Genomic DNA, 12116 nt, shown 5'->3' with positions numbered 1-12116 from the left:
TGTTATAGAGGTGGACCTAGGAAACAGAGTGTGGGCACAACATCTTCATCATTAAACAAAGTGCTATAGAGGTGGAACTAGGAAACAGTGTGTGGGCACAACATCTTCATCACTAAACAAAGTGTTATAGAGACAGACCTAGGAAACAGTGTGGGCACAAATCTTCATCACTAAAGAAAGTGTTATAGAGAGAGACCTAGGAAACAGTGTGCGGACACAACATCTTCATCACTGAACAAATTCTTATAGAGGTGGAACAAGGAAACAGTTTGTGGACAAAACATCTTCATTACTAAACAAAGTGTTATAGAGACAGACCTAGGAAACAGTGAGTGGACCCAACATCTTCATCACTAAACAAAGTGTTATAGAGGTGGACCAATGAAACAGTGTGTGGACACAACATCTTCATCACTGAACAAATTCTTATAGAGCTGGAGCTAGGAAACAGTGTGTGAGCACAACATCTTCATCACTAAACAAAGTGTTACAGAGACAGACCTAGGAAACAGTGCGTGGACACAACATCTTCATCACTAAACAAAGTGTCATAAAACTGAAACTAGGAAACATTGTGTGGACACAACATCTTCATCGCTAAACAAAGTGTTATAGAGGTGGACCTAGGAAACAGTGTGTGGACACAACATCTTCATCACTAAACAAAGTGTTATAGAGACAGACCTAGGAAACAGTGCGTGGACACAACATCTTCATCACTAAACAAAGTGTCATAGAGGTGGACCTAGGAAACAGTGTGTGGACACAACATCTTCATCACTAAACAAAGTGTTATACAGGCAGACATAGGAAACAGTGCGTGGACACAACAGCTTCATCACTAAACAAAGTGTTATAGAGGTGGACCAATGAAACAGTGTGTGGACACAACATCTTCATCACTAAACAAAGTGTTATAGAGGTGGACCTAGGAATCATTGTGTGGACACAACATCTTCATCACTAAACAAAGTGTTATAGAGACAGACCTAGGAAAAATTGTGTGGACACAACATCTTCATCACTAAACAAAGTGTTATAGAAGCAGACCTAGGAAACATTGTGTGGACACAACAGCTTCATCACTAAACAAAGTGTTATAGAGGTGGACCTCGGAAACAGTGTGTGGACACAACATCTTCATCACTAAACAAAGTGTTATAGAGGTGGACCTAGGAAACAGTGTGTGGACACATCATCTTCATCACTAAACAAAGTGTTATACAGGCAGACATAGGAAACAGTGCGTGGACACAACAGCTTCATCACTAAACAAAGTGTTATAGAGGTGGACCAATGAAACAGTGTGTGGGCACAACATCTTCATCACTAAACAAAGTGTTATAGAGGCAGACCTAGGAAACAGTGTGTGGACACAACATCTTCATCACTAAACAAAGTGTTATAGAGGCAGACCTAGGAAACAGTGTGTGGGCACAACATCTTCATCACTAAACAAAGTGTTATAGAGATGGACCTAGGAAACAGTGTGTGGACACAACATCTTCATCACTAAACAAAGTGTTATAGAGGTGGACCTAGGAAACAGTGTGTGGGCACAACATCTTCATCACTAAACAAAGTGTTATAGAGGTGGACCTAGGAAACAGTGTGTGGACACATCATCTTGATCACTAAACAAAGTGTTATAGAGGTGGACCTAGGAAACATTGTGCAGACAAATCTTCATCACTAAACGAAGTGTTACAGAGGTGGAACTAGGAAACAGTGTGTGGACACATCATCTTGATCATTAAACAAAGTGTTATAGAGACAGACCTAGGAAAAATTGTGTGGACACAACATCTTCATCACTAAACAAAGTGTTAGAGAGGTGGACCAAGGAAACAGTGTGTGGACAAAACATCTTCATTACTAAACAAAGTGTTATAGAGGTGGACCTAGGAAACAGTGTGTGGGCACAACATCTTCATCACTAAACAAAGTGTTATAGAGGTGGAACTAGGAAACAGTGTGTGGACACAACATCTTCATCACTAAACAAAGTGTTATAGAGGCAGACCTAGGAAACATTGTGCGGACACAACATCTTCATCAGTAAACGAATTGTTATAGAGGTGGAACTAGGAAACAGTGTGTGGACACAACATCTTCATCACTGAACAAATTCTTATAAAGCCGGAACTAGGAAACAGTGTGTGGGCACAACATCTTCATCACTAAACAAAGTGTTATAGAGCTGGAACTAGGAAACAGTGTGTGGACACAACATCTTCATCACTAATAAAAGTGTTATAGAGCTGGAACTAGGAAACAGTGTGCGGACACAACATCTTCATCACTGAACAAATTCTTATAAAGCCGGAACTAGGAAACAGTGTGTGGGCACAACATCTTCATCACTAAACAAAGTGTTATAGAGTTGGAACTAGGAAACAGTGTGCGGACACAACATCTTCATCACTAAACAAAGTGTTATAGAGGTGGACCAAGGAAACAGTGTGTGGGCACATCATCTTCATCGCTAAACAAAGTGTTACAGAGGTGGAACTAGGAAACAGTGTGTGGGCACAACATCTTCATCACTAAACAAAGTGTTATAGAGGTGGACCTAGGAAACAGTGTGTGGGCACAACATCTTCATCGCTAAACAAAGTGTTACAGAGGTGGAACTAGGAAACAGTGTGTGAGCACAACATCTTCATCACTAAACAATTAGTTATAGAGGTGGACCTAGGAAACAGTGTGTGGACACAACATCTTCATCACTAAACAAAGTGTTATAGAGGTGGACCTAGGAAACATTGTGCGGACACAACATCTTCATCACTAAACGAAGTGTTATAGAGGTGGAACTAGGAAACAGTGTGTGAGCACAACATCTTCATCACTAAACAAAGTGTTATAGAGGTGGACCTAGGAAACAGTGTGTGGGCACAACATCTTCATCGCTAAACAAAGTGTTACAGAGGTGGAACTAGGAAACAGTGTGTGGACACATCATCTTGATCACTAAACAAAGTGTTATAGAGGTGGAACTAGGAAACAGTGTGTGGGCACAACATCTTCATCACTAAACAAAGTATTATAGAGGTGGAACTAGGAAACAGTGTGCGGACACAACATCTTCATCACTAAACAAAGTGTTATAGAGATGGACCTAGGAAACAGTGTGCGGACACAACATATTCATCACTGAACAAATTCTTATAAAGCTGGAACTAGGAAACAGTGTGTGGGCACAACATCTTCATCACTAAACAAAGTGTTATAGCGGTGGAACTAGGAAACAGTGTGTGGACACAGCATCTTCATCACTAAACAAAGTGTTATAGAGATGGACCTAGGAAACAGTGTGCGGACACAACATCTTCATCACTAAACAAAGTGTTATAGAGATGGACCTAGGAAACAGTGTGTGGGCACAACATCTTCATCACTAAACAAAGTGTTATACAGGCAGACCTAGGAAACATTGTGTGGGCACAACATCTTCATCACTAAACAAAGTGTTATAGAGATGGACCTAGGAAACAGTGCGTGGGCACAACATCTTCATCACTAAACAAAGTGTTACAGAGGTGGAACTAGGAAACAGTGTGTGGACACAGCATCTTCATCACTAAACAAAGTGTTATAGAGATGGACCTAGGAAACAGTGTGTGGGCACAACATCTTCATCACTAAACAAAGTGTTATAGCGGTGGAACTAGGAAACAGTGTGTGGACACAGCATCTTCATCACTAAACAAAGTGTTATAGAGATGGACCTAGGAAACAGTGTGCGGACACAACATCTTCATCACTAAACAAAGTGTTATAGAGACAGACCTAGGAAACAGTGTGTGGGCACAACATCTTCATCACTAAACAAAGTGTTATAGAGACAGACCTAGGAAACAGTGCGTGGGCACAACATCTTCATCACTAAACAAAGTGTTATAGAGACAGACCTAGGAAACAGTGTGTGGGCACAACATCTTCATCACTAAACAAAGTGCTAGATTGTTGAAGCTGGGTACAGTGCGCACAGGACATAAGCAACTAAGTGAAAGTAATCTTGAACTGAGCTTAGTTTTTGTCTTGAAAGCACAATGTTATTAACAACTTGTATTCTGTGGTGCGTACATTTTAGGGGTGAGAGGCAAGAAGTGGTTACCTGAGTATACTGATTGGCCTGCTCCAGTGTTGTCTTGGGCAGGAGACCTTCACCTGCAGCAGGCACTGGAGAAGCCACGGCACAAGTCTGCCAGGCAGGATTCCCGTGGCGTCGAACGTCCATCTGTGCAAAAGAGCACACGTCTCCTACGCCAACCACCTCCACCGTGAAGTTACGATAAAAGTCTACAATGTCGAGTGCTTTAGAGCGCACATGGAAGCAGAGGATGAACGGAGTTATCACAGGAGAGAGGAGCTCTTCCAATAGATATACCTGCAAATAATGACACCAATTTAGATTTTTAATATTCCTATTTTTTTTGGATTCAAACTACAGACTTATTTACTTTATTTCCTCATAGAGCACAAAATTTATATTCTTGGCAACAACTTTGATGTTACATCCTCAGCAAAATTTCTAAAAATATTTTACTCAATTCGATGGAACCAAGGCAGGAAATCACTGCGCTATTGGATATTAGTTATTCACAAAGAAGAAGACGAGCTGAACTGAGTGTACTGTATTTCAGTTGTATGTTACATTTGGTGGCAAGGATGTGTCCTGGATCTGTATTTGCAGGTAGTTTGAGCACACGTCAGCCCCAAAATTGTGAACCAAAATGCAATAACGGGCCAAATCTCTGTGTTACATCGTTCCCTGCACGAGCGCTCGGAAGTGCTACAAATTGAATGCAATGTAAGGAATTCTAGTCAGATTATTGTTCTGGTGTTTAGCGGTCGTAATGTTCTCTTGTCCCCGAGCGGTGTACACAAGTTGATGAAAAACAGATGCAGGAGGCAGCTTACTCCAGTAAAATGTGTAGGAGATCTGGGTGTAAAGAATTGAGTGTGAATTAAAACTGTCCTATTTCCTAGCATTTACAAATTATGATGAACAGACCCTTTATTTAATGAAATTTGTTGACCTAGAGGAACAAGTTTTTAAAACTATCCTTAAGCACAACATGGATGTATCGAGACTCTTCAGAGAAATATATCTACCCCCCTAGGGGGCAACAGCTTCGGGCGGATGAGCCCCTTTGAGTGGGGTGATGGTCCCCTCGGTGTAGGAAATGACACCGGAACCCATCATCTGCGTCTTTGCCCCAGCGGCAAAATGGATGGAGGAACCTTGTTTTTGTGGTTCTCATCGGTCGCTGGGAGGCCGCACCCAGCGCGGTCGAAAAACGAAGATTACCAAAACTTTGATTATAAGAACCTGGAATATTGACCTGTGAGAAGACGAGCCAGACTCTCCAGAGTTCAGCTCAGGCTGGAAGGGAGAATACCGCATTCATGGTGTAGGATTCGCTGTGAAGACCACATTGGAGCTAACTGCAACTGCAGTCAGTGAAGACTCTCCCCACTCTCTGGAGCCAAATCTATGACACTCATCTCTGCGTATGCTCCCACCTTGAATGCCCACGTAGAAGCTAAACCCGCTGAGAACCACCATCACCAAAGGACCACCAAGAGACAAACTCTTACTACTTGGCGATTTCAATGCCAGAGCTGGTAAAGATCACCAATTATGGGGCAGTGTGATGGGAAAACATGGACTTGGCAACTGTAATCCCAATGGTCTACTGCTCCTTGGTTTATGTGCTGAACATGAACTCTTTGTTACTAATACTCTGTTCCGCCTGCCTAATCGCTACAAGACCACTTGGAAGCATACTCGCTCAGAGCACTGGCACATCCTTGATTATATCATCACCAGGCAATGTGATAAAAAAGATGTCCTTATTCCAACGACGCAAGAAACGTAGATGACTGCTGGACAGATCATAAGCTCCTTTTTTGCCAGCTGAGAACCTCAATCTGTTGCAAACCAAAAAAGATCTATCCACAACCTATCCAAAAAGAAATATGATACTTCTAAACTTCAAATTGAATCCATTGCTACACATTACAGAAATGCAATCTCAAACAAACTGGCTAGTCATCCAGTCAGCAGTGATAGTACAAATCAGAAATCGGCCATGCTTCAGTAGGTCATAACTGAGTCAGCTGAAGAAACAATTGGTTTTGTGACGAAAAAGAGACAGGACTGGTTTGATGAAAATAACGAAGAAATTAAATGTCTGATCAATGCCAAATGGGAAGCCCACCTATCCTATCTTCAAGATCCATCTTCCAATGTGAAGAAATCACAATTCTTGGAACTTAAAGGAAAATGTCAGGCACAAATTAGGGACTGGTGGCAGCAAAAAGTTGAAGAACTGCAAAGACTATCTGATGCCCGTGACCTGCAAAACTTCTATGCTGGCATAAAGGAGATATATGGTCCAACTCTATCTTCATCGGGGTCATTGAAGACTGCTGACAACTCCATCATTTTAACTGATAATGGAGAAATTTTAGAGCACTGGAAGGAACATTTCTCTGCGCTTCTAGATCGTGTCTCCAATGCTGGTGAGGACTTTCTTCGTAATATCCCTCAGCAGCCCCAACAACCATGGATGGCAGTTCCACCTACATACAGAAACTTCACCAAAGCACTCAATCAACCAAAACCAAGAAAGACTCCTGGTCCTGATAACATCCCTCTGAAACTGGTACAGAATGGAGGTATACCTTTGAAGACTAGAGAAACACACGATGACGACTTGAAGAATGCTACCATCATCACTATCTTCAAGAAAGGCAATCGTAGTGTATGTGGGAGCTACCGCAGTGTATCACTTTTGTCGACTGCAGGTAAAATTCTCGCAAGAATTCTATTAAACTGGCTTTGAGTTATCTCAGAGAGGATTTTGCCTGAGTCTCAATGTGGTTTCTGAACCTCCAGAGGCACAACAGATATGATCTTCTGTGCTAGACAACTCCAGATCAGCAGCAGCCTCTGTATTTAGTTTTCTATGATCTGGAAAAAGCCTTTGACTCAGTACCAAGATGTGCTATGTGGAAAGTATCGAGACATTTTGGATGTCGTGAACGTTGTGTGGAATTGGTTCAAGCTCATGATGGCATGTCTGGACAGGTTCTTCATGCTAACTCAGTATCAGATTCGTTCCCAATCACTCATAGATTGAAACAACGCTGTGTGCTTGCTCCTACACTCTGCACTGTACATGGCTGCCATGCTGCATGAATCATATGCAAACAACTTAGGCATGGAGATTAAATTTCGTTTTGATGGAGGCTTTTTCTGCAGTATGCCGATGACACCGCATCTCCTGCTCTAACACCTGCAGAACTACAACAGTCGGTCAACTGCATGTGATCGCTTTGGTCTTGCCATTAATGCAGAAAAACAAAGGTAATTTCACAACCGGCCCCAGGATTAACTCTTCCTGTGTTCGGTATCTCCATCTTAGACACAACACTGGAACAGGTTGATCACTTTTTATATCTTGGAAGCATCTTGTCTAAACGGGGTACCTGTGAACAAGATATTGATAAAAGAATGGGGCTGCTCATGGAGCATGGTTAATGCATGAATAACGACCTAAAACTGCATACCAAACTCATGGTGTACAAAGCTGCTGTATGGCTGTGAAACTTGGACACTCTATCACCGTGACATCAAAAAACTTGAGCGCTTGTCAGTTCAGTTTGGAAGGATTTCGTAAGCTTTGGAACAGCATGTTGAGACGTTAACCTTGTGAGAAGGAGGTACAGACTGTTATGTGACACAAGGTGTGAATAGATGTAGAAAGACTTTTAATGTACATATTAAACTACACCAGTTTTACTCACTCATTTGTTTGTGATTTATTTTATGGCTGATGATGACATTTAAATGTCGAAAGCGGTCCCATGTTAAATAAATATTGTGAATAACAACACGTAATTAGTATTGCATAGGTTGAACTCATCTCTGTGATATATTGCGTGTAGCGGTAAGTGCCGCTCTGGTTATGGTGCAATATATTGCGTGTAGCGGTAAGTGCCGCTCTGGTTATGGTGCAATATATTGCGTGTAGCGGTAAGTGCCGCTCTGGTTATGGTGCAATATATTGTGTGTAGCGGTAAGTGCCGCTCTGGTTATGGTGCAATATATTGTGTGTGGCGGTAAGTGCCGCTCTGGTTATGGTGCAATATATTGCGTGTAGCGGTAAGTGCCGCTCTGGTTATGGTGCAATATATTGTGTGTAGCGGTAAGTGCCGCTCTGGTTATGGTGCAATATATTGTGTGTGGCGGTAAGTGCCGCTCTGGTTATGGTGCAATATATTGTGTGTGGCGGTAAGTGCCGCTCTGGTTATGGTGCAATATATTGCGTGTAGCGGTAAGTGCCGCTCCGGTTATGGTGCAATATATTGTGTGTAGCGGTAAGTGCCGCTCTGGTTATGGTGCAATATATTGTGTGTAGCGGTAAGTGCCGCTCTGGTTATGGTGCAATATATTGTGTGTAGCGGTAAGTGCCGCTCTGGTTATGGTGCAATATATTGCGTGTCAGAATTTGAAGTGATATATCTTCGTAACTGTATGTCTTTGGACAACAATTGAAAAATGGAGAGCTCCCGACATCTGTTGGCTATTATATTTTGTAGCATTAACATGTTCAATGTATCTGATTTTGAAGTTCCTCCCTGTTTGACCAATTTTCTGAAGTTGTTAGGTTATTGTTATCACCACAAGGAGCGCTAGAAATGAAATGTTTTTAAGCAGATGTCTTCAGCTTTAGCGAGTCAATTGCAAACAGTTGAAAATAGCTGCGCCAATTCGAGCTCACTTGCTTACAAGCGAGGATACAGTTCGTGAAATTCTTATGAATGATGAAAGTGAATGTTCAGTATTTGAAGACAGTGATGAACACGATGTAGGAGGTAAATCTGGAAATATTTGAAAGTGGTGAAGACTTAAATGAAAGTGAGGATGAGGTCGTACGTCCAAAGCGAACGAAGGTAAATAAAGTGCCTAGTAATCACAGAGTTTGGGAAGACGAGACTATAACTAACCAATTCACGTCAACCGCTTTTAACTTTGATAACAGTAATTCAAGAATTGAAATGAAATGGCATTTGGTTTGAGTGCGGGGAGTGTCCAAGGACAAGTTCGGCTCGCCAGGTGCAGGTCTTTTGAATTGACGCCCGTAGCTGTCCTGCACGTCGTGATGAGGATGAAATGATGATGAAGACGACACATACACCCAGCCCCCGTGCCAGCAAAATTAACCAATTAAGGTTAAAATTCCTGACCCTGCCGGGAATCGAACCTGGGACTCCTGTGACCAAAGGCCAGCACGCTAACCATTTAGCCATGGAAAAAACACCATGTAAAAGAAACAATGTGAAATACACAACAGCAGTAATTTAATACTTACGTTAATGTAGAGGCGGATACAGGGCTGTGGCAGACACGGCCAACTCGAAATTCCGGCCTGCTACACATGACAGTTCCATAGTGATCATGTCAGCCTTTTAGTGCATTGTATGGAGGTACGAGTCTTGTTCTCGTGGTGGTTTGGTAGCACGTTATTGTTATTTCAACGTTATTAGAGGTGTTTCCAAGTGACAACTGTATGAAAACGCATCAGTAAAATATGTATTTTCAGCAATAGTATGTGTTAAATACTATAGCATTGTAATTTCAGAAGCCTAGTGTTAGGAAGTATTCCTAGGTTATGTGATAGGTTTAGTGAATTCACTGAGCTATTACTTAATTATGATTATTATTATTATTATAATGTGTTAGTGTAGTGTATGCTCCTTTTTGCAAAACGGGACGAAGGTGTAGTGTGCCTGGATGTACATCCAATTACCGTTCAAACAAGGAGGTGGCTATCTCAACATTTGCGTTTCCTAGCAAAGGGAAAGCGAGCTAAGTGGGTTCATGCTATACACCGAGCTAATTTTGATCCCAGTATATGCCTATGTCTGTATTAAACATTTTTCCGAAAATCACATTATTCGAGTTGACACTGCAAAAAGATCAGACTGTTCAGTTTTAGCTGTGCCTAGGGTAAAGCCAAAATTAACTGATGATGCTGTGACAACTATATTTCCTGGGTAACCGTTATATATTTCTCAACCGACACCTGCCAAACGAAAATCGCCAGAAGAAAGGAGAGAGGGTATTTTGCAGAATGACAAACTAACCTTCAAGACTATGTGCTCAAATACGTGTAATATAATATCATTTTAGCAACAGTTTGCCTAGTGACCATTATGCTATTTTTAATTTGTTGTGGAGAGCTACACGTTAACTGAGACCTTGGCACCTGATTCAATGATGCATTTTTAAACAGTAGAAATCGTAGGGATGTTTCTTTCAATGTTTTGATAATGAAAGTTGAAAAACCTGTGACAAGTGTGGGTATGTGGTGCTGAGTTAATGAGTGTTGTGACTAAGATCTGTGATATTTTGGGAAATATTTTCTTTAACAGTTATTCATAAATAATTAACAAAATTATGTGCTCAAACAAGTATAAAATAATGACATTGTTTTGAGAGAAAATAATTCACCTAGTCACCATCAGCGTACAGTCCAGGTGAGGACCCTTCAGTCGAACATTTCACGATATGTAACAGACCCTATACTACCTTGTGTGCATATATTTGTCGTATGTTTTCTTTTGATAGTGTTTCTTCGATGTTATGTGTTTATAGGCTTATTATTGCATTTCTTTAATCATGTTGTGAGAACAAGTATCGTATCATTAAGATAGGAATTACACGCGACGACGGAGAGTGAGCACTATACGCGTCACGTAGCAGGCCTCAAGATGGCCGTGATACAGACCAATGGTCTTGTCTAAAGCAAGAATCTAACCGTCCAGACCAATGGTCTTGTCTACGGCAAGAATCTAACCGTCCAGACCAATGGTCTTGTCTACGGCAAGAATCTAACCGTCCAGACCAATGGTCTTGTCCACGGCAAGAATCCTAACCGCCCAGACCAATGGCCTTGTCCCACGGCAAGAATCCTAACCGTCCAGACCAATGGTCTTGTCTACGGCAAGAATCCTAACCGTCCAGACCAATGGTCTTGTCTACGGCAAGAATCCTAACCGTCCAGACCAATGGTCTTGTCTACGGCAAGAATCCTAACCGTCCAGACCAATGGTCTTGTCCACGGCAAGAATCCTAACCGTCCAGACCAATGGTCTTGTCCACGGCAAGAATCCTAACCATCCAGACCAATGGTCTTGTCTACGGCAAGAATCCTAACCGTCCAGACCAATGGTCTTGTCCACGGCAAGAATCCTAACCGTCCAGACCAATGGTCTTGTCTACGGCAAGAATCCTAACCGTCCAGACCAATCGTCTTGTCCATGGCAAGAATCCTAACCGTCCAGACCAATGGTCTTGTCCATGGCAAGAATCCTAACCGTCCAGACCAATGGTCTTGTCCACGGCAAGAATCCTAACCGTCGAGACCAATCGTCTTCTGTCCAGACGAATCGTGTTTGCTCACAAAACTAGGTGCCTAAGGCCGCTTCGTGGCTTCTAACCATCCAGACCAATGGCCTTGTCCCACAGCAAGAATCCTAACCGTCCAGACCAATCGTCTTCTGTCCAGATCAATTGTGTTTGCTCACAAAACTAGGTGCCTAAGGCCGCTTCGTGGCTTCTAACCATCCAGACCAATGGTCTTGTCCACGGCAAGAATCCTAACTGCCCAGACCAATAGCCTTGTCCCACAGCAAGAATCCTAAACAATAATCACCACCAGTAACAATAAGTACCACTCATTAGTTCCTATGTACAGAGATTGGCAGCCCTGATCGCCTCGACAACATTCTACCCGAGTGTGTAAACAAACGACAGTCGTACAGCGCGCAGCGGAATGTAGCGAGTGCTGGGCTGCGGAAGGTAAAATTATAATGATGAAATGATGATGAAGACGACACATATACCCAGCCATCGTGCCAGGGAAATTAACCAATTAAGGTTAAAATTCCCGACCTTGCCGGGAATCGACCTCGGGACTCCTGTGACCACTAACCCTTTAGCCATGGAGCCGGACATTCAGGAATTCAGGATGTTTCACTGATGAAACATTCCTCAGAAACTGACATTTTGTAAGGAGTGCCTTGTACCTTGTTTT

General features: G+C 42.2%; 1 protein-coding gene across 2 annotated transcripts in view; it reads right to left on the bottom strand.

Moving 5' to 3' along the window:
* The window catches only part of Atg9 (autophagy-related protein 9), a 702067-nt gene that overhangs the window by 188335 nt on the left and 501616 nt on the right, over positions 1 to 12116 (bottom strand). For both annotated transcript variants that reach the window (XM_067149655.2, XM_067149654.2), the window contains exon 11: positions 4121 to 4393. In XM_067149655.2, coding sequence (XP_067005756.1) covers positions 4121 to 4393 — 273 coding nt within the window. The remainder of the gene's footprint in view (positions 1 to 4120; positions 4394 to 12116) is intronic.

Source organism: Anabrus simplex, chromosome 6 (genome assembly GCF_040414725.1).
Source record: "Anabrus simplex isolate iqAnaSimp1 chromosome 6, ASM4041472v1, whole genome shotgun sequence".
Taxonomy (NCBI): domain Eukaryota; kingdom Metazoa; phylum Arthropoda; class Insecta; order Orthoptera; family Tettigoniidae; genus Anabrus; species Anabrus simplex.
This window is presented reverse-complemented; position numbering and strand designations above follow the sequence as displayed.